The 23,975-nt window shown below is 34.6% G+C and overlaps 2 protein-coding genes across 2 annotated transcripts in view; both read right to left on the bottom strand.

The window, feature by feature from the left end:
- LOC127446978 (neuroligin-4, X-linked-like) overlaps positions 1-23,975 on the bottom strand; it is a 760,753-nt gene that overhangs the window by 57,914 nt on the left and 678,864 nt on the right. The gene's annotated exons all lie outside the window — the stretch shown is intronic.
- The window catches only part of LOC127446994 (tumor necrosis factor receptor superfamily member EDAR-like), a 73,689-nt gene that overhangs the window by 25,427 nt on the left and 24,287 nt on the right, over positions 1-23,975 (bottom strand). The window contains exons 3-4 of the mRNA XM_051708417.1: positions 14,415-14,537; positions 1,932-2,113 (exon numbers count right to left, since the gene is read on the bottom strand). Of these exons, the coding sequence (XP_051564377.1) occupies positions 1,932-2,113; positions 14,415-14,537 (305 nt within the window). The remainder of the gene's footprint in view (positions 1-1,931; positions 2,114-14,414; positions 14,538-23,975) is intronic.

Raw genomic sequence — 23,975 nt, 5'->3', positions numbered from 1 at the left:
AAAATATTAACTACATATTTAAATAAATCATGAAATACAGTCTAAAAAAAAAAAAAACTTTTTAAAATGATAAAATATAAAATTGAAAAGTGATAAAACTATCATGAAATTATTCATCCAGTTTTTACTATAGATAAATGAAGACATGAAGCTCATGCTTAAATGGAAAATCAACCTAAAGATAATGCCAAAATGAAAACGGAAACAAACTAGTGCTAAAAATAAATACAAGGGACATTTATTGTTTAATTTATGTAATGATTTTATGCAGTAGTTTAAGGATTTTATTATGTATTTAATGATATATTTAAATATTTATTTAGTGATTTAATGATTCATTTAATGATTTTATAGTTTAACTATTTAATTATGTATTTAATTAATTATTTTAATATTGAAATAGTGATTTAATAATTAATTGAGAAAATTTATAGTATCATGATTGTATTATTTATTTAATAACTTTTTTATCAATTTAATTTTGAGTAATTTTGCCGTCTATAGAAAAACACTGAGACAGAAGAATCCGGAGATTGTGGCTGTTCAAGCATACAGGCAATACTGTCACAGCACTAAACAAGTCATGCAAATCCCATCACTACAGGTGAATCAAGACTAACTGATAACATAAATATGATTAATGAGATTTTAATTATGTAAGTGGAACAAATCACTTGAGATTTGCCAGTTAAATGGCCTTTAAATACTGAATACAAATGATGAAATGTTTTTCCTCTGTTAATGACTTCAATAGTGACAGCAAATAATTAACCACATCACATCCATTAGACCTCGCAAGCACGAGTCAAATCGTCAGTAATGAATCAAATGTTTGGAGTTTATTCCTGCGTCTAATAAAGTGTGTGACGCCTCAAATGATTTCCTGAGTGCAGAAAGTGCTCGGCAGATCGCCATCATTACAGCAAAACAACAAAACTACAGGATGATGAACAGGGAGTTTTTATAACGCAATAAAAGCACAATACAGACAATTAAGAACTAAAACAAAATGAACAGTAAGAAAGCAAGTAACCAAAAAAAAGAAACGTTTTAAAAAGGAAAGAGAACTAAAGTAATTTACTGTAGTTGAAAAAGTAGATAAAGGTGGAAATATAAGGTTAATGTACAATCAGTCATTATTGTAAAATAAACCCTGACAGGATGATCAGGATTTGAAACAGAGACTGACTGTACATTATCCTGATAATTATACGACAGATGAATTAATAAATATAGATAGAACATGAAATATAGATTTGAGTGTAAATGATGTTATAATGTGAGAAGAAAGTGTGTGGAGTCAGTGATACAATGTGACATGAAACTAACAGTCACTAATAGTTCAGTGTCATTATAGCAAGTTTAGTTGGGTTATTAAAAAGATATTGTATTTGTATATTTGGTCAGGATTTGGACATACTCTGTACTAAAACTATACCACCAGATTCCAATTTTATCGCTCAGTATGTTTAGATTTTATTTTGCCACTGATGCCCCTCAAAAAAACCACTGGTGTCCCTGGCAGCGTTTCTCAGATTTAAAATTAATAAATCAATCTTTTTATCAAAGACATTATGTAGCATAATCTAAAAGAAAATATCAGACTGTTTCTCTCCTACCAAAAACAGCTTGACATGTCTTGAGGCAGAGGCCTTGAAATGTCCTGAAGAGTTTATTAAACGCACTCAATAATGTTCTTTTAAAAAGCTGCACGCTGTATATTTACATTGAAGGCAATTGAAACCAGACCTTCCCTTTAAGTGCCTACAGCAGTGTGTGTGAACTCAAGATCATTGAAAGAAGATGGTTATTTTAAGCAGATATTGTGATCAGTTTTAGGGTTATGTTTGGTGGTTGCAGATGGTTAGTGTTGGTTAGATTAGAAAGGAGACTTGTTTCGTTTGTTCAGTGATGTCATCGTGATCTCTTACCCTGGTAAACATGCGCCGCACTCGGCGTCACTCTCGGTAGTTCCGGGCGTTAACACGGTGGCACGGTACAGCGAATCACAGTCTTTGTGTCGACGGCAGATCTCATACTTGCCTTTAGAGAACTTCCCCGCTGGACACGCAATGCAATTATAGTCCTCATCTTTAGTGCCATAGCCACAGTTCTGCAAAAACACAAACAAACATTCAGCTGTTTACATCAAACCACAACCATACGTCAGCTATAAGTAAACCATTCCGTATTAAATCCATACAGCATGCAGTTTGTCCTGAGCTGAGAACATTTCAGTATTTGTTTACATTTGAATCATCTTCACATTTCATTTGTCAATGTTAAAAATGACAGATTAAAATGGGAAAACAAATGGAGAGAAATGGACCTTAAACTGAAGATAACTGTTTCTCATTTACGTCACAATAAAACACTGCATTGCACATGTTAGTGTTTGTTCTAGAGGAAAGAGAGAGACTTGTGACATTTAATGCAAACGTACAGTACGTTTAGTGGAAACATTTAACTTGAAAAGTGCTTCATGTGGTTTAATGTACTATAATAACTGAGGAGACAAACCAGGGAGGATTCAAATGTTCTTACAGGGGGGTCTGGGTAGCTCAGTGGTAAAGACGCTGACTACCACCCCTGGAGTTCGCTAGTTTGCTAGTTTGAATCCCAGGGTGTGCTGAGTGACTCCAGCCAGGAGTCACTAAGCAACCAAATTGGCCCGGTTGCTAGGGAAGGTAGAGTCACATGGGGTAACCTCCTCGTGGTCGCTGTTATGTGGTTCGCTCTCAGTGGGGCACATGGTGAGTTTAGCGCGGATGTCGCGGTGGATGGCATGAAGCCTCCACACGTGCTATGTCTCCATGGCAACGTGCTCAACAAGCCACGTGATAAGATACACGAATTGACGGTCTCAGACACGGAGGCAACTGGGATTCATCCTCCACCACCCGGATTAAGGCGAATCACTACGCCACCACTAGGACTTAAAAGCGCACTGGGAATTGGGCATTCCAAATTGGGTGAAAAAAAAAATAAAAAAATTTTTTTTCTTACGTTTCTCTTGTGATAAGCTCTATATAAACAACGACACTGTAATCCGAGCAAAAATACACTTTTATCCTCCCGAGCATGACTGCTGTGTGCATTTTCCATTTCCCTTTCTGATTTGTAACTAGTAGCACCTAATAAACATGCAAAAAAAATTATAATTCTAGAGCAAATAGTAATGATGATTTAATGATGTCATTTAAGTAATGTCCAGCATCATCCAATCACTGCCAACCATGTTAAAATAAAATGATACATTATAAATTCTGAATCTATGTACTGATTATCATTGTCACATGTCTGTCAAACATGTTGAGTGATCCAAACATCATCTGCAGCCTGAAACTGAACTTTTGATCAGATTTTAGAGAGCTATAGGATGCTCCCTTGCTCCCTATTTAGTGAATGACTTAACCTCCAGTGTGCTGTCTGTCTGCACTGGTCTCAGAACAGTTTGAAATGCACCTTATTTTCATCCTAACTCCATATAAAGCCTCCAAAAAAAAAAAAAGAAAAAAAAAAAGCTTTTGCATGAATACATTAATTCTCAATGTGATAATGCACAGTAAATACTAGGGGTGTTCCGGTTCTCTGTAAAAAACGGTTCTCTGTACGGATCGCCAACCACGGTTCGGTAAGCATTTGCACCGCGGTTCATCTCTAGTTTAATAACGCATCTGGATCATACAGTTTGGCGAAGAAAATAAAGCGCCAAATAGACGTGCGCAGTTATAACTTCCGCTAATGCACCTGTATCGCTCTGTAGATGGACACACTCCACCTGTTTCACGTGGGTCAACTTTCTACAGAAAGAATTTGTCCTATTAACTGTAAGTATGTTAAATCAGTTGATGACATCACAGTTCTGCACACGTTAGTTGGCAAAATGGCAAGCTGAGAAAACAAGCTGCAAGATAGAAACCCCCTGCGTCATTCAAGTCTCCCGTCTGGGAACTTTTTCTTTATGCAGTCAATCACAACAGCGATGGTCAAAAAACAGGCACTGTTTGCAGACACTGCTCGACACGAGTGCCATATACTGGTAATACACTGACATTTGATTAGCTATATATGCTGACATCACCTGAGGATATATAGCGTGCAGTGCACAGAGCCGCAGGTGAGCCCGAAACTACACACAGACACAATCCCTTCCGTCTTTAAACAGGCACTCGCTGCTAATTCAGACAGATATAACAAGAACTAAAGCGCTCGGGGTGTTCATCGCCAAAGTTCTGTTGCTCTTACTCCATCTATGAAGATGTGGGATTTCCATGTATGATTAAAACACTCGACATCCATTCTTGTATTCATTTTAATAGCAAGTTTATTTCTTCTATAGTGATGTACAGATTATGAACGTTGAATATACGTTAAGTTGAGTTTGAAATACACTTTATGTTGATGCATGTTGCTTAATAATGCAGGTATTAAGTTAAAATGTTGAGTTAGTAATTAGAGAGAGTTTATTACTATATATTACTATAATAATATTGTAGGAACCATGACTGTAATAACAAGGACTGTTGTCACCATTGTTTTCTTAGCAGAAATCATGATTTTGATAGAATTAACCATTGTTTTACAACAGTAATACTGTAGTTTCTATATAGCAACCTTGATTTTACTATTGTATTGTAACCATGACAGTAACCATGTTAATTTTGTGGTTACTATGATTTTACTACAAATACAACATTTAAACTATGGTTACTGTAGTAAAACCATGGTGATTTGTAGTGAGGGCAAATCTCTTGAAGTGTCTGTTACCAAACAGAATATTTTTACTTTGGATTTGGCAGTAATATTTTTTTTCTTCCCCTGAACATAAATACCGAACCGTACCGAAACCATGACCCTAAAACCGTGACACAAACTGAACAGTGAGAAATGTGAACCGTTACACCCCTAGTAAATATAGGAATGCATTTACTAACGTTAATGAGTAGAACCATATTGCACGGTGATAACAAATAAAATATAACAAAATGTACATTAAAATGAAGCGAAATGACCCACAGATGTGTTCATGTTGAAAGTTATTCAAACTAACATGATTTTCAACTTTTGACGGAATAAGGTCCCAGTTTCCACATATGTGGACGTCATATTTATCAGCATGCTGACGCACGAAAAATGAACCGATTTTTTAAATCGGCATATCAAACGAAACTAGAGAGTCTACTCTTTACAACCAAACAGGTTTCAATGAAAAAACTTAAAGAGATTTCTTACCAGGGGCACTTTAGTTGGCGCTGCACCCGTAGGAGCGCTTCATGGAAATCAACTTCATGTTGTTGTGTCACGTGACTCGGTGCGGCAAAAGTTTAACCCTTAAATGACAGTCTAGAGTCTTGTGAACAGTATTCAGTCGGTTTTTATTCATTTAAATTATGTGTTGTGTATAGCAAAGCCAAAATAGCGAGTCCTCACATGAGGCCGCAGGGTTGCACAAGGATATATAAGAGTTGTTTCTCTCATATAAAGCCATTATAAGGCATGTTTACAATGTACCAAGACAGTGGCCCTGGAAGACCAAATCACTTTAAGCATTTTAGAATGTCCCGTTAATCAAGTCAAAATAACATGTCTCGTATTTAGCTGGTAGAAAGTGGCAACCTGATGCTCAAAGTGTATTTAACCCAGAGTATCTGACGTTCTTCCATTGTGTCAGGTTTCAAAACATTCCTCTGTTTGTTTGAACATCCCGACTAGCCCAAAACAACAGCACTGAGTGATTTACACATTCATCTTTAAGAAGAATGGTTCAAAACTCTATTGTTTATGCTCTGTACTGGGGCATTAAGAGCTCCAGATCTATTCCAAGTTTTCCATGTCATCAGTGATGGTTTAACTGATGTGAGTCTTTTTCAGGAGAGAATAATTTCACTTTATATAAAATGCAGTTGTTTTTAATCACCAAATATTAACCAAACTCAACTTGTGCTTGTTTTAAGAGGACACAGCAGATTGATTGCACGAGTTCACCACTAAAAACGAATTTTATTCGCAGCTCTGACACGACCTGCCAAAACGACCTCACTTAAACACAAGCGTCTGCTGCACCGAGTGCTGTTTAATGAAAAACATCACACTGAACGATGCCATACACGAACACGTACTCTATTTGTAGTCTTACATGACTATGCCTGTAACTCAGATGATCTGGTTTCTATTGACCATTCATATTATTACATTTCAGAAACCAGATTGAATCCAGATTCATGTAATACCTCAAATCTGTGACACAGTTAAACAGGCAGTTTATAAGAGACAGAACCAGCTTTCCAAATTGATTATACTGGGGTCCAAAAGTCTGAAACCAGTTGTGAAAATGCTTCCATCTTGCTTTTTTTCAATACAACATTTGTCATTGAAAATTATCTTAGCATAACCATTTTATTGAATAATGTTAATTAATATAAATAAAGTAAAATTTGAGAATGTCTTAGTATTTGCTTTGTCTCTCCCACGTCCACATGTGTGGACGTTGTATTTTGGCTTCGCTATATGCAACATATAATTTAAATGAATAAAAACTGACTGAATACTGTTCACAAGACTCTAGACTGTCATTTAAGGGTTAAACTTCTGCCGCACCGAGTCACGTGACACAACAACATGAAGCTGATTTCCATGAAGCGCTCCTACGGGTGCAGCGCTAACTAAAGTGTCTCTGGTAAGAAATCTCTTTAAGTTTTTTCATTGAAACCTGTTTGGTTGTAAAGAGTAGACTCTCTAGTTTCATTTGATATGCCGCTTTAATAAATCCGTTCATTTTTCACACGTCAGCACACTGATAAACATGATGTCCATATATGTGGACACTGGAACTGCATTTCCTCAAAAGTAGAAAAAAACATGTTACATACACCTCTAACACATCTGTGGGTCATTTCGCTTCATTTTAATATACATGTTGTTATATTTTATTTTGTTATCACTGTATAATATGGTTCTATTCATTAACATTAATAAATGCATTCCTATATTTACTGTACATTATCACACTGAGAATAAATGTGTTCATGTAAAAGCTGAAAAATGTGTCTTTCAGAGGCTTTATATGGAGTTATGATGAAAATAAGGTGCATTTCAAACTGTTCTGAGACCAGTGCAGACAGACAGCACACTGGAGGTTAAGTCATTCACTAAATAGGGAGCAAGGGAGCATCCTATAGCTCTCTATGCAGTTAAGTGCATTCACTCCTAAAATCTGATCAAAAGTTCAGTTTCAGGCTGCAGATGATGTTTGGATCACTCAACATGTTTGACAGACATGTGACAATGATAATCAGTACATAGATTCAGAATTTATAATGTATCATTTTATTTTAACATGGTTGACAGTGATTGGATGATGCTGGACATTACTTTGAATAATTTGTATTAAATTGTACTTCTGATGTAATGTCTGTAACATAATCATGAATAATCAACACTCCTGGAAACATCAAACTATTTGATGAAAAAAAATCTTAAAATTTCACAACTAAGTCCCGCTGTCCACATATGTGGACATAATTATTTTTTTTTGCTTCTTTATTAGGTTACTTTATGTACATTTTAGCAAAATTATTTTTACATCTCGTTGCAGGTATCCTGTCAGTTTCTTGGTGAAATAAACACTGGAGGCGCTACAACAACAATGACTTTTATTCACTTTCACACAAATCACGAGTAAAACGGCAGATTATCAGTTCATAAACACTTACTTTTTGCCTGTTCCTCACACAATGCTATCTTATGACATCTAAACACTTTTAATATAGCGCATGACTCATTTTAACGTTTAACTGCATTTATAAGTGTGTTTGAGTGTGGTCGAATTGCGCGGTAGCTTGACTGATAGAGCGTTGCACTTGTGATGTAAAGGAGCGGGACACGAGTCCTGAAGAGCACACGAGTCCACACGTGAGCCCAAAGTGTCATAGAAGCACCATAAAATGACATTAATTGAGTTTTTCATCTTGCATTTGCTTTTTCTGACACTCAGTTAGGTTTAGGTTTAAGGTTTAGGGTAGGGAGGTCGGTTTTGTTGATTTAAAACTCGATAAATCATTAACTTTAAAAACCAAATCTGTTTGGGAGAACATTTAACTCACTTTTAGTGTCATATAGTGGACATTTCACCTCAAAACTGCCGCGATATGTGAAAGAAACCACGTCATTTTGTAAAACTGTGAATGTCTTGAATGCTTCAATGGAAGCATGAAAATCTGACCACCTGTACAAAGAGTTCACATGTCAGAAATAGTGCAAACTGTAAAGTTTATGTCATAACCTTTAAAAAAATATATATATTTTTTTACATTTTTCAAAACTCTTTTACTTTATTTCCATGTTTAAAAAAATCACAGGTTTTAAATGTGTCTCACAGTTGTAGTCCCTGTGCAAGTTCTGTGCACATAATTTCAGAAATTGTTACAATGTAAACAGACAGATTTTGATTTGATTTAAATCATTTTTGTGTTATTTATTTTGCTTTATAAAAATGAGTAGTACTTATAATTACTATAAAACTCATCTCTTTTGATGAAAGACTTGATCAGAATCACTCCTGGAATGTTGCGGTAAAACAATTTTCTTGTCAGTTTTAAATATTCCCATTCACTCATCATTGACTGAACACAAAGCAGTTAATTAACATAATGAGTGTTGAGGTGAATATCTGTTGTTTTGCCCTCCAGTAACAGTCAGAAGAATCACTTTAACTCGCCGTCAGTATCGAAGAGAAAAATAAAGATAAAAGCGACCAGATTTCTGCTGCACCTCATCTGGTCTCATTTAAAACTAATTTAAAAGTCCTTCTCAATTTTGACACAAAGATGTCTGATGTTTACCCCCAACATTCATGTCTAAAAGACGTTCTCTAACACACACACACACAGAGGGGTAAAACATGGTTTAAAGCGCACAAGCCTTTTATCCCCTTTTATTAAAACAAGACCATCTTTGGCCCAGAAAGAACACAGCATTATTGAATTGTGCAAGAATGCAATATTTACAGGAATTTTGTGCTTTTTTCTTGTAATTGTTTTAAATAATTTATTAGAATGCAGAAAGCTTGTGTTTACATGTGCAGTTCTGTCAAAGATTCTTTCTTTGTTGTTGCATTTATTCAGTTGAGATACATTCAAACCTTTATTTATGTTGTTTTGTAACATATAAGAGCAAATGCACTTCCTTTTGCAACAACTGAGGCGATGACAGTGTGTTACATGAGAGTGTTGGATCAATTTACTCACTTTATTTCATGTGATGCTTGTTTTAACACTCAGTTTGAATGTAAAGATTATGTGACTAATAATAGTGTTTCATCTGAAATGCTTTAATACAGTAGTGAACTGTTGGAAGAACCATAGTAGTTTCATTTTACTCTCTAGGTTTCAAAACCTAGTGAGCTGACTATATAGGCAGCGTTTTAAGGCATCATACTGTAGGGATGCTCTAGATACAAAAACTGTTCCAAAACAAAAGTAGAATGATTATGCTGCCGAAGATACTTAGTTTTGGCCAAATTCTAAAGCAGCATCACATCTCAGCTGAAAAAACTGCTAAAACCAGTCTAATGTGGTTTGCTGGTTTAAACTGGTCTCCAAGCTTGGCCAGCTGACAAGTGCCCATAACCCCTCTAAAACCATCAAACTAGACCAGCCTGACCAGCTTGGCCAAAAGGGCCGTTCATACATACTGTGATAGGCAGTGTTGATTTATCCCCTTAAACTCTGGGGCATTTTTGGGCTGCCACCCACAATTTTTCACAATCAAATTTAAAAGCTCACCATTCACACATACTGTGGACTAATTGCAACAAAAATTAGAGAACTGCCCAAATAAAATTAAAAAAGTAATATTCAATTATTCATAAATAATATTGTATTTGTTTATAATCTTATGATAAACAGAATTGAAAGAATATCTTGTTGTCCTTCCTTTGTAAACATGTAATTCTGGTTCTGTTCACTCTACCACACTTTGAAAAGTCTCATTTTATTCCACTAGATGGCAGAAGGCACTAGAAAAAATATTTTTTTTCCCTATCACAATATACAGAAATGTAGGTGGCGCTCTAACACATTTTATCCCTCACAGATGTGCTCGTCCATAGACATTCAGTCTAATTTTCAGTTCAAGCACCATCCTCATTATTTCATTGAATATCTCGGCCTCTGAGTGGACTAGAAACCCATTGTGTTATCACCAATAGTCAAAAACATATTTTTCTGATGATTTGTTTTGCATGCTCTTCCTTCTGGATGGCATATTTTGTTCTGGACATCTAAGATATAACATTGGATTATTCAGCCAAGCAAGCTCACAGACAAGAAAACAATGGCTAATATTTTAGAGAACTGCCTAAGGTAAAATCAGATATAAAGTTTTGGGCTATTTGGGGCTTACAGCAGCAGTGATCGGAGCATAAAAGACACGTTTGTATTTGATGACTTACAGAAATAATATTTCACTTTGTGATTGTTTTGAAAATCTTTTGAATTGTGGTATTAATGCAACAAAATAACTATACAGTCACATTCCTGAGAATGAGAGCTTTCATTTGATATATGACTTGTCCATTTATGTACTATGTGAAGGAATTTTATTTTTATATAAATATTTCTACCCCATTACCTCTAGGGGGCGCTAATGTTCAACATGAATGGTTTTATGCCTTATTTTGTTATTTTAAGTAACAGATATACGTGCAGAAGTTATTGTTATCTCTGAAAAGATCAGATTCTAAGCTTTCAAATGATACCTCATATGCCTGACTTATGTATACGGAGACTTTAACGTTTTAAGCGTAAACGCCCCCCTTTGGACCTGCCATAGGGGTGTCTCACTCAATAAGAATCCCTACGATATAGTACCAAAATATACAGTATTTTAGTCATTTTTATATTTTTATTATTATTAGATACTGCATAGAAGAGATGCATAGTGTACTGTAGAGCTATAAATAAGGCGTAGCTCAACAGGAGTTATTATAATATAGCGGAAAGTACTGTTTTCCTTTAATATAGTTTATGGCATCAGTATTTAAAGATATTGAGGGCCGGCTCGTCATGGACACAACATAAGTGATGGAAAAAGATATCTCTTGACATAGCTCCGCCCACTCCAATGAGACAATGTAAATGATGCAATCGAGTAGCTCTCCCTACACTCTCAAACTACTTTTATATGTGTTTATATCTGAAAATTCTGATGTTTTATTTTTGGGTGAACTGTCCCTTTAAGGCTGAAATCTTAGAATGGCCCCTGGAGTAACCCTACAGAAAGTGACCACGACACCTGGACTCTTTAAACCTCAGAACAGCTCGTCACCTTTATTACCTGCTGAAAATATTCCCCAGTAAAGCTGCCTGACTCCAAACCCAACTAGAATATTAATCATTTCATCTCTTATTTCCAGAGGAAGATCGACCCTAGAGCAGCCCTCACTGTCTTTCATTTCAGAGCGGGATCTTTGAAGTTTCTCTGTTTGATTTAAAGCACCATTAGAAGGCAGACATTTATGAGATTAGCTACGGTCAACAGATCCGTTCCATGTGTTTTAAATGCCCTGTATGGCATCACCTGTGCAGGTTAGAGAACTGTGAAATGAAAGAGAGTTTGATTTAGATCATAGGTTCATGCTGTCATTAACTGAAGAAAAAAAAGAGTGAAATATAAAAGATTAGGCAGGAATAAGTTTCAGTGCCAGCCCAAACAATCAGTGAGGCAGTGTATAATTATGCAAAAATTTACTTTACTAGTTTGTACGTATACCTGCAAAAGCTGTTTACTTCCGGAATGTTGCATATTTTTGCTGGAAATCATCTAAAGTATTCGGCACACTTTTGATGAGATTTCAGAGCATAGAAACTAGAATGATCGAGGGTAAGGGTGGGCGAGCTAAGTAAAAAATTACAGTGCGATATTCATGAAATTTTGGGGCAAAAAAAAATATATTTCACAATATACACATTTTTATGAAGATTAGAAAACTAATGAGAAAAAAAAAGTTTATTTTTGATTAAAAAAATGTCTACAGTAACGGTAGACCTGTCATGTCAATTGCAATGAAACGATATATATCACGTATAAATACTGTAAATATCTAATATATATATTAACATAGCATCATTTTTTATTTCAAGCAGAAAATGAGGCTTCTCTCTATTAGTTGAACATGTAAGCATTTTTGCTTTGATTCTTTAAAAAAAAAAAAAAAAAAAAAAGAAATATATATATATATATATATATATATATATTTGGATTTCGCCTTTAATTTGATACTATAAACCTTTTTCGCAACTATAATATATATTTTCATGTTTTCAAAAGTGATGTTTATTAATTCCTACGGTAATTATCAAGAGATTGCTTTTCTCCCCATGTTTTCAGCAGAACAGAGGCCAGTAGGAAAGCTTGACGGCGTCAGCAACAGTGAGAAAAATGTTCCTTTCAATAAAAAAATAATGTAAAAGTAACAAATGACGGATAAAAATAATATGATTATAACTAGGGCTGTCGATTTAACGCATCAATTCAGTGTGATTAATTATATAAAAAATAACACATTAAAATAAATTAACACAATTAATCATGTCCCCGGACCGAATTTAAGCTTGAAGTACCACCTGTTTTCTCCAGGGGGCAGTAAGCGAAACTCCAGCTGTATAGGTAACCACACTTACCGACAGCACAACATAAGGACGGACGTGTTCTTGGCATTTAAACAGCTTGATGGAGGGTAATTCTGAATGCAGGGATCTCAAGACGTGTTTTTCTAAGTTTCAAACGTCGTTAAACTTGACACAGCGACCTAAAAATAGCATGTTTATGACGCATGTCAACCAAAGTGAGATGCTCCGAAAGTGTCCGTCTGACGCAGGTGTACATTGACGTGTCCTTAAATAAAGTCCTTATAATAAATCTCAGACTGATTGATGAATTCAGTTGTAAAATGGATTGCTGTGAACTGTAGGCTAATGACACACTTATGTTCAATAATATGCAAATAAACAATATATTAGATTCTAAAGACACTTTTTGTTTTGTCTTTTTGATAAACTTTACAATAATGTTCCATACGTTAACATTAGTTAATGCATTAGGGATCATTAACTAATAATGAATTATACTGTTTACAGCGTTTATTAATCTTTGTTAATGTTAGTTAATAAAAATACAATTGTTCATAGTTCATGTTAGTTCATAGTGCAGTAACTAATGTTTACATATATAACTTTTGATTTTATGATGTATTAGTATATGTTGAAATTAACATTAAGATTAATAAATGCTGTAAAAGTGTTCATTGACAGTTCATGTTAACTAATGTTGTTAACTAATGTAAATAAATGTTACCGTCTTTATGCTTTACTCGTGTCACAATAATGTAATGCATTTTAATTAATTTAATTTTTAGTATACCTTTTATTTATAATTATTTAAATATAACTATTTATAATTATAATTAATCATTATGTATTGAATTATTGCTATTTGAGGGGCTTTTTCAGCAAATATCTATTATATGCGATTATTTGCGATTAATTGCGATTAATTAGTTGGCATATCATGTAATTAATTCTATTATAATTTAATCGATTAACAGCCCTAATTATAATATGATGATTATTTCTAGCTATAAAGTGTGATAGAAATGATACTAATATTCCCACCTCTGTTTATACTGTAGATTTAATTACATAACCGGGGGAATCGCCACTCAAATCCAATATTCTTATTAATTATTCACTGTCAAAATGTGACATAGAGTACTGCATAGAAGTGAATTACAACATACTGCATGTTCATTTAATTATGCATTCAAGTTGACTAATTATTAACTTACAATAAGAATGAAGTACTCTCAGATCTGTTCAACACATTTTATCCCGTTTAAATCCATTCCACAAACTTCTGCAGATTCAGTGAGGGAAAAATCTGTGGAATGTGTTAAAATGTGTAAAATGTGCAGATTGTGTTTGTGCCTGTATTTGAGTTACTGCCAACTGAGGAAAATGTGCAACAAAAACAAAACAACTAAATTTTCAACATCTTTTGAAAGCGTTCAGCTAACAGAAGCCTGTCTCTTTAAGTAGTCGAGTTCTTTTGAAGTGTCATTTGATGCCAGCGCAGCGGGTGAGTGTTTCTGTCTGGGTGGTCCACATCAACTTCAACAACATGTTAGTTCTCTCACAAATCTTTCCTGAAGGAACAGATCACTTAAACATAATCATTATCATTATTTACTCACCCTTATTATCTCCTTAAATATTACATTTTCATTTTAAATAATCTTCTCGCAGCTCTATTCCATACAATGACCATTCATATTGACCATGTGAAGTCATACATGTTCTAGAGTACATATCATATTTATGATTTCTTCAGCGTGAGTGTGTGTGTGTATTTCTCACCATATAAGGCTCTTGTCCTGGTTGGCACTGTGGGCACGGTTGACAACTGTTGCTTGTGTGATTGTAAAATTCATTCTCACCACAGCTCGAGTATTCTGCACTTACAAAACACATGCTGGACACCTGCAAACAAACAAACACACACACACACACACGTGTTGGTGCAGCAATCATTATGAGGACTCTCCATATACATAATGATTTTTATACTGTACAAACTATAGATTCTATCCATACATACACACACACACACACACACACACACACTCACACACACACACACTCACACACACACACACACACACACACACACACACATGTTGGTGCAGCTATCATTATGAGGACTCTCCATAGACATAATGATTTTTATACTGTACAAACTATAGATTCTATCCATACATACACACACACACACACACACACACACACACATGTTGGTGCAGCTATCATTATGAGGACTCTCCATAGACATAATGATTTTTATACTGTACAAACTATAGATTCTATCCCCTAACCCTACCCCTAAACACACTCACACACACACACACACACACACACACACACTCACATCTCACACACACACACACACACACACTCACACACACACACACTCAAACACACACACACACACACACACACACACACTCAAACACACACACACACACACACACACACACACACACATCACACACACACACACACACACACTCACACACACACACTCATGTTGGTGCAGCTATCATTATGAGGACTCTCCATAGACATAATGATTTTTATACTGTATGAACTATAGATTCTATCCCCTAACCCTAACCCTACCCCTAAACACACACACACACACACACACACACATACACACACACACTCACAGATGTTGGTGCAGCTATCATTATGAGGACTCTCCATAGACATAATGATTTTTATACTGTATGAACTATAGATTCTATCCATACACACACACACACACACACACATCTCACACAAACACACATACTCTCACACACACACACCCAAACACTCACACACACACACACACACTCACACACACACTCATGTTGGTGCAGCTATCATTATGAGGACTCTCCATAGACATAATGATTTTTATACTGTATGAACTATATATTCTATCCCCTAACCCTAACCCTACCCCTAAACCACACACACACACACACACTCACACACACACACACACACACACACACACACACACACACACACACACACACACATGTTGGTGCAGCTATCATTATGAGGACTCTCCATAGACATAATGATTTTTATACTGTACAAACTATAGATTCTATCCCCTAACCCTAACCCTACCCCTAAACACACACACACACACACACACACACACACACACACACACACTCACACACACACACAGACACACACACATGTTGGTGCAGCTATCATTATGAGGACTCTCCATAGACATAATGATTTTTATACTGTACAAACTATAGATTCTATCCCCTAACCCTAACCCTACCCCTAAACACACACACACACACACACACTCACATCTCACACACTCACACAAACACACTCACACACAAACACACAGACATCTCACACACTCACACAAACACACACACTCTCACACACACACACACACACACACACACACACACACTCACATCTCACACACTCACACAAACACACTCACACACAAACACACAGACATCTCACACACTCACACAAACACACACACTCTCACACACACACACACACACACTCAAACACACAAACACACACTCACACACACAAACACACACAAACACACACACACACACAAAAACACACCTGTGAGTTTCACATGCCTGTGTTGACATATTTCCTTTTGAAACAGGAAGTTGGTGTGAGACATATCAAATGGCCCATTACGTTTTTGAATTTCCTAAAAGAGGGCAACAGTGTCCGCCCACTTTTTCAGCTGTCTTGGTTCTGGAAATATTTAATAAAAATCCTTCATAAAAGAGTTCTTAGCCATAAACCAATCAGCTCCAAGATGAATCACAACATTACAAACTTTGATTTGAAGCATTGCAAATAATGTAATCGAATTAAAAACTATGGAAAAATATAAAACTATTGATTATAAGTTGTTGATAATAAGTACAGAAACAATACATTTGAATTTAATAGCAAAATATTCAGATATATACAAATATAATGGATGCACCGATATTAAATTTTTTGGCTGATACGATACCGATTTTAACAAAAATTATTCGCCGATGCCGATACCGATATTTTTCCACTTACCTTACTTTGTCATCAGATCACTGTTTTGCTCAGGAATTCTGTTTTTAAAGTATAAAAAGAGATACAAAAGCTTTTTTTTCTAACAAGAAATAATTTCTATTGAACATGGATTGGATCTGTTGAACACATGACTAGCCAACGTTTTAAAGAGAGCCACATTGAAAGATAAATAGAAGATAAAAATATTTAGTTAAAAAATAACTAAATAGCATAGAATTGATGATTGAGGTGATTAAAGTTATTACGTACTTCTAAAACATTTTTGCACTTCAAAACAACAGAACTTACATTTGAGATGTTTGTGTTGTATATAGTAGAACATAACAAATTCATATTTTGCATATGTTGGGCAATTCCACAGAAATGTCAACCACATCAATTAAAAATAAAGAGTTATCAAAGGAACAAAACGCACTTTTAGATTCTATAGTGGTTTAATGGTTAATGGAAAATGCCGTCCAGACCGCTAGAGGGCGCCGCTTGCTTACACAATGCTGACTGAAGCGCTGATTGCAGTCTATTTTTAAACGCAACCTTTCAAGCTTTTGTAATCACACAAGACCATATTGTGATTTCAATCTTAACTCAATTAATCGTGCATCCGGAATGGATACCATACCGATGTCTCAGAAGTCAAAGATTGCTGATTTCAAAGCGTTTTGGATGGTTTTACCTCATTGTGTATAGGTAAGTGCCGCTTTCACAACTGCCACGTCTGTGACGACAGTTTTTCCTCATTAATGTGAGAACAAGTAAAAGTACAAATTAAATATTACATGTTTTTAGGAGCGCCAACCCGTCTTCATTCTGTGGCCTCATTATTTCTGGAGTGTGCATTTGAATTCAGTGTGATGATAATTAATTCTAAATGAACCATCGTTTTTCATATCGACTTTTTCATGCTTAGAACCGATTTGCTAAGTTTGAATTTGGTCAATAATAAAGGCATCATCGGTGCATCCTTAACAAATATATTAGTATTTTGAGAGTGTAGGGAGAGCGACTCGACTGCGTCATTCACAGTGCGTCATTGGAGTGGGCGGAGCTCTTTTGACGTGATTCTCTGATTGGTGGATCTCTCTTCAGGATTATGGGTAGTGTAGTTCTTACCAGGAATTCTACTATTAAGTTGAAATAATGTGTACTGAAGTCTTTAACAGAATCATTTACCATTGATTAACAACCTCAGAGCTCACAGTAGGTCTGTCTTTAAAGCTTTATAATCAATTTGCTTATAAAAAAAAAATGAATGTGATTTTTACATCCAGAACAGGACTGCTGCGCTCTATAAGCCTTTAGTTTACGTCAAAGCTATGAACCCTGATTTGTTACTTGCTATTGTTTATCAGAAGTGGTATTTGTAATATGGGGAAGGGACATAAATATCTGTAAATATTAAATGCATATATCTGCTAAAGTTAAACTATCTATGACCTCAAAGTTAACAGACATGAACTAGAAGACACATTTCATACAGTCTGTAAGGTCATAGTATTTACATAGAAAAATCTTACTGTTGGGTGATTAGAGCTGACCAGTATATTGTGCTCATAGAAATCTGCATATGTGCATTAAATGCAGCGCAGCACCCTGATACCGCAGTCAGACCCTCAGCGCGAACCATAAACCATCTCATTCAGCAAGACCCAATCAACATCTGGCTCCGCCCACACATCTAATTACATTCCTGTTTCACTCGCAGTGTTTGGCAACATAATGAATCTCGCATGACTTCATCCGTTCGTCTGTCTGTGTTGAGTTACGCTGGTCAAACATTTCCAGTGTGTTTATTTGTGGCATGTAAGCAAATGAACGAGTGAGTGTGTTTGAATGTTTGTGTCTGTGAGGAAACGCTGCTGTGGGTGAAAAGCCAAAATCCACAAATAACAAGCTTGTTGTTTCGCCTCGAATCCCATTTGGTAACTTCATCTGATAAACATAATTTATGTTTTGGGAAATGAAAACTGAAGGAATGTGGAGGAGGAGAGAAAACAGTGATGCGTTTGATTTAAAGTTTCAGACTGTATTGCTGTACGCTTGCATCATCAACATGAGCACCATTGTGAGTACTAACAATGGAAAAAAATCATTTTCTTAATCAAGATTTTTGCCTTTAAATTATCAGTAACACTTTCTATGAAGCCCATGTTTATAATGCATTGTAAGGGCATTATAAATGCATTATAATGCATGTGTAAAGTCTCATATAATATGTTATATTTATGTAATAAATATGTGTAACCACAAACTTTATACATTATAATACTGACATATTCATAGAAAATATAATGCATTATAGCATGACCAACATCCAATTTTATCTGCAGAACTTATAATGTATTATATATATTTTTATTATATATATTAGGTATGTTTTTAAGTAAAGTGACAAAAGCAATGTCTTATAAACATCCATAAAATATTTTATGTGGTTATAAGTTATTACATGACATGACATGTTTTTACCTTGTAAATGTACATCGTGAAAGTGTGTTCCTTTGTATTCTGTGCATTTTTCTATACATTGCATTATATAAGTTTGACTTGTACTGTATATTACAAGTTTATGTTATGACTGTATATAAGAAATTGCCTTTATAACTTTACTTATAGCAGGTCAACACCACCTATTATGGTATATGACCGCATCAATCCTTATGATTGTTAACACTTATTAAACAATAATAAATAATTTGCTACAGTGAATATAAACAAATTTAAAACTATTTGTATGTAGCTTATTAATGTATTAATAATGTAGGAACAATAATTTATAAATGATCAATTGACTATAAACGAATGCTTTATAAATACTTTACAACGTGCAGTTATTATAAAGTGTTAACTAATACATATTCAAAGTTATATCTAAAAGAGTATAATGCATTATAATACAATAAACATCCAATTTTAGCCTCAAAATATACATTACATTACAGTTCATTTATAGGCAGTTTGGTTTGTTAACATGAACAAGGCATGAATTCATAATTAATAAAGAAATTATATATGTAATTAATTGGATATACATTTAAACTTAATGTATTTTACATTATTAAAGCAAGTATTACTTAATAAAGGTCGTAATAAATCATTGACTAATTGCTAACTAAGCATTTTGCGTGACCTTATATAAATTGAAAACTATAAATGCCTAATTAAACATTCATTAATCATCCATTAGCTATTCTGAAAACTTGGCCATGAAATAACCATCTCCACAGCATCTCAATCACAAAGGCTCAAAACAGACACTAATTCATAAAGCATTCATCGAATTAAAATATTTTATTAAGTGCTTCAATCACATCTTCACAGCTGAATCTAAAACACATTAGTTATTTTTTGTCAAATAATGTGAGCAACAACAGAGCATCACTGTTATCACACTAGGACACATGCAAAACACATTTACATGATCAACAAATATAAGATTTAGTGACAACGCTGTACTGACCCGAAACTCTCACACTGGCCCTGGCCAGCTGGCCATATTTTTTTAACCATGTTAATAAATGTTTAATTAGGCATATATAGCTATCATTTTAGATTAGGTCACACAAAATGATTAGCTAGCCATTAGTAAGTGCCTTATTACGACTTTTATAACCCTCCTATCACGTTCATAATCTGCATACACCTTTTGCATTCACAGGTGGAGTTTTAAGCTTATAAAACATTAATAATCCAGTTGTTTTCATCAAAAACCATATTGTAGCTCACTGTTATCTTCTTAGCTGTTCAAACATGTAAAAAGATCTATATTTATGACTCGTTAATTAAAAAATATAAATGTTATCGTGTATGATGTGAGCTTTTTTTGGTATAAAAAATGTAGAAATTCTTTAACAATTTAAAATATACATTAACTACAGCTAAACCAGTGTGATACATATGAAGATATATTTTTTATCAAGGTTTATATGAAATTTCATTTGAATATAACATTGTGTTCAATTTATATAAATATTTAAATTGAGAATTTCTAGTAATTCTTCTATTAACTTCCATATGAATTAATGACTCATTACTGCTGAAAAACAAGTTCAACTCAGTAGTCAAAATCTACACAACCAAATACATTTCAACATCAAAACAACTACACAACACAATTACAGGTCGAAATTGACCTGGGAACACCAAAGATATAACAATTGTATAAAAATTGTTATATCTTTTAAATAATTTCTTCTGAAAATCTGAAAAAAAAAAAAATGTCATCCTGTTCATTTTGGTAGTCTTGACAAAGTCACAAAGTTTGTTTCCCGAACAAAAAACTATGTGGTTTTAAAAAAATTATGATTGACCTCTACTGGGTCAAAAATGACCTGAACGCAATAGGAGGGTTAACATTAATTTATTTAATAGTAAGTGTTCCTAAAACATTAATAAACACAATAATTAAGCAGAAATGTGTATCCAGTTCATTACATATTCAATATCTTTATTAACTATGAATTTATGCTTTCTTAATGTCCTCATCAACACTTCTTTACCACCATCAACTAAAATACATCAGTTAGGTATGATTAACAAGTTGTTTATGATAAAAAAACACTCTATATATGAACTTATTAAACAATAATAAATGATTGGCTAAAGTGAATATAAACAAATAACATACTATTTATATGTAGCTTATTAATGTATTATTAATGTAGGAACAATAATTTATAAATGATCAATTAACTATAAACTAATGCTTTACAAATCCTTTATACCATGTAGTTATTATAAAGTGTTACCAAATATTATAATGTATTATAACTGTAGTTACAATTATGTGTGAGAAGTCATAACATATTATGAGACATCATGAATGCATTATAATGACTTTATAAAAATGTGCTTCGTAGAAAGTGTTACCAAATTACCTATACATCCTAAAAACAGGATATTTAGAAGCAAATTTGTATAAGATATTAAGACTTATTTTCAGAGAATATGTTTCTTTCCTCACTGACGAATAGTTTTGTCTTGTTTTAAACATAAACCTCACTATGTTTTGTTAGATTTATGCTTAAAACAAGAACAAATGAGGTAAAATTGTGGAGTAATGGGGAGTAAAAATAGAAACATTATCAAGTGGCAGTAGTTTTCTTTTTTAACAAAGGCTCAATTGAAAAAAATAACTGTTGATTTTACTGTAATAAGTGGGATTACAGACATCTCCTCCTCACTGTGTCTCAGTAGCACCAAACGTCTTTGAACATCTCCTGACTTTTGGAAAGGGAATTAAAAGCCTATCATTAAGAGACTGCTTGGAGAAATAAAGTTCTGGGAGCGCTGCCAGATAGATTTTGTGTCGCAAACATGAATGAAGGTGGGTGAGAGTGACGGAGACAGATTCAGAAACAGATTAACATGACTCGCTCCGCTCAAAGACACCTTTGTAGTTGCTCTTCAACGTCGTCTGGCAAAACTTCCCATGATCAGATCAACTGCTGTCAGTGTTTGGGTCATTGTAGTTTTAACAGGGGCGAATGAAAACTGTGTAGCCCCGACTGTATTAATTAGGTTTCTTATTCTATACAAAAAACGACTCTCTTTTGCTGTCACTCCTCATCCTGAGATGTTTTCAATTTCCACATAGTAGAAAGTCTGATATGAAACATCACAAAAGTTATTGGATGCATTATCATTACTGTTATTGATGTCAGCGCAAAACTGGAAGTTGAGCTTTATCTTGGCATCGGATATACATGCCGCTCTCCTTTCTAGTAATTTGGCTCATAGTCTTAATAGTGATAGTATTTGTCAAACTGGGGCCCAGGTCAAGAAGCAGACAAACTGGCTAAACCGAATGTCTGCTAGCTGCCTTGAGACATCACACAGGTCACATAAACTACAACACATAGAGACTGTATCACCTAGATATCATATAGAGACTGTGTCTGTTCCCCAAACTACCAAACACCCTCACTAAATCATTTAAAAAAAATACGATTAAGGTCAAACTTGAAAATAACCAAAAAAGAAATTGAAGATAAACATCATATAAAGGTAGGGCTACTAAACATTAGATCTCTTTCTACCAAAGCACTAATTGTAAATTAAATGATTACAGATCATAATTTGGATGCACTCTGTTTGACTGAAACCTGGCTTAAACCGGATGAATATATTAGTTTAAATGAATCTACTCCCCCAGGTTATTGTTATAATCATGAGCCTCGTCTGAAGGGTCGAGGAGGAGGTGTTGCTACAATTTACAGTGAAGTTTTTAGTGTTACTCTGAGGACAGGATATAAATTTAAGTCTTTTGAACTAATAATGTTTAATGTAACACCGTCAGATACAATTAAAAAATCTCTATTGTCTTTTGCCCTTGCTACAGTATATAGATCACTCAGGCCATATTCTGATTTCCTTGGTGAATTTGCTAATTAATCAGATCTAGTAGTTCATGTAGATAGAGCTTTACTTGTTGGTGACTTCAACATTGACATAGATAATGAAAATAACACATTGGGATTAGCATTTATCGATATTCTCAGCTACTCTCTTGGAGTCAGACAAAATGTGACAGGACCAACTCATCGCCATAATCATACGCTAGATTTAATTCTGTCATATGGAGTTAATATTGATACTATGGAAATTCTGCCGCAGAGCGATGACATCTCAGATCATTACTTCATCTCTTGTTTGCTGCGATCAGCTAATGTTACTCAATCTACACCACGCTATCGTTCAGGTAGAGCAATTCTTTTGACCACTAAAGATAGCTTCACTAATAATCTTCCAGATTTATCTCATACACTCAGTAAATCCAAAAGTTTAGAAGAACTTACAGAAAATAATAGAAAATATAAATACAGTCATCTCTAGCACTCTTGATAGTGTTGCTCCCCTTCGATTACATAAAATTAAAGAAAAAAGCCCCGCACCATGGTACAATGATCACACTCATGCTCCCAAGAGAGCAGCTCAGAAAATGGAGTGCAAGTGGAAGAATACAAAATTAGAAGTATTTCGCGGTGCATGGAAGGATAGTGTCTGTAGCTACAGACAGGAACTAAAAGCTGCCAGGCCAGCATATTTTAGCAAACTCATAGAAAATAACCACAACAATCCTAGGTGTTTATTCAGTACTGTGGCTAAATTGGTTAGGAATAAAGCCTCAACTGAACCAGATATTCTGTCCCAGCACAATAGTAATGACTTCATGAATTTCTTTACTGATAAAATTGAATTAATCAGAAATAAAATTGGAATTATGCAATCATCTGTCACAGTGTCTCATAATTTTCCTCACGAGGAACTTCAGGCCATGAAGAGCTAACAAAACTT

This window comes from Myxocyprinus asiaticus, chromosome 10 (genome assembly GCF_019703515.2).
Source record: "Myxocyprinus asiaticus isolate MX2 ecotype Aquarium Trade chromosome 10, UBuf_Myxa_2, whole genome shotgun sequence".
Classification (NCBI taxonomy): Eukaryota; Metazoa; Chordata; class Actinopteri; order Cypriniformes; family Catostomidae; genus Myxocyprinus; species Myxocyprinus asiaticus.
This window is presented reverse-complemented; position numbering and strand designations above follow the sequence as displayed.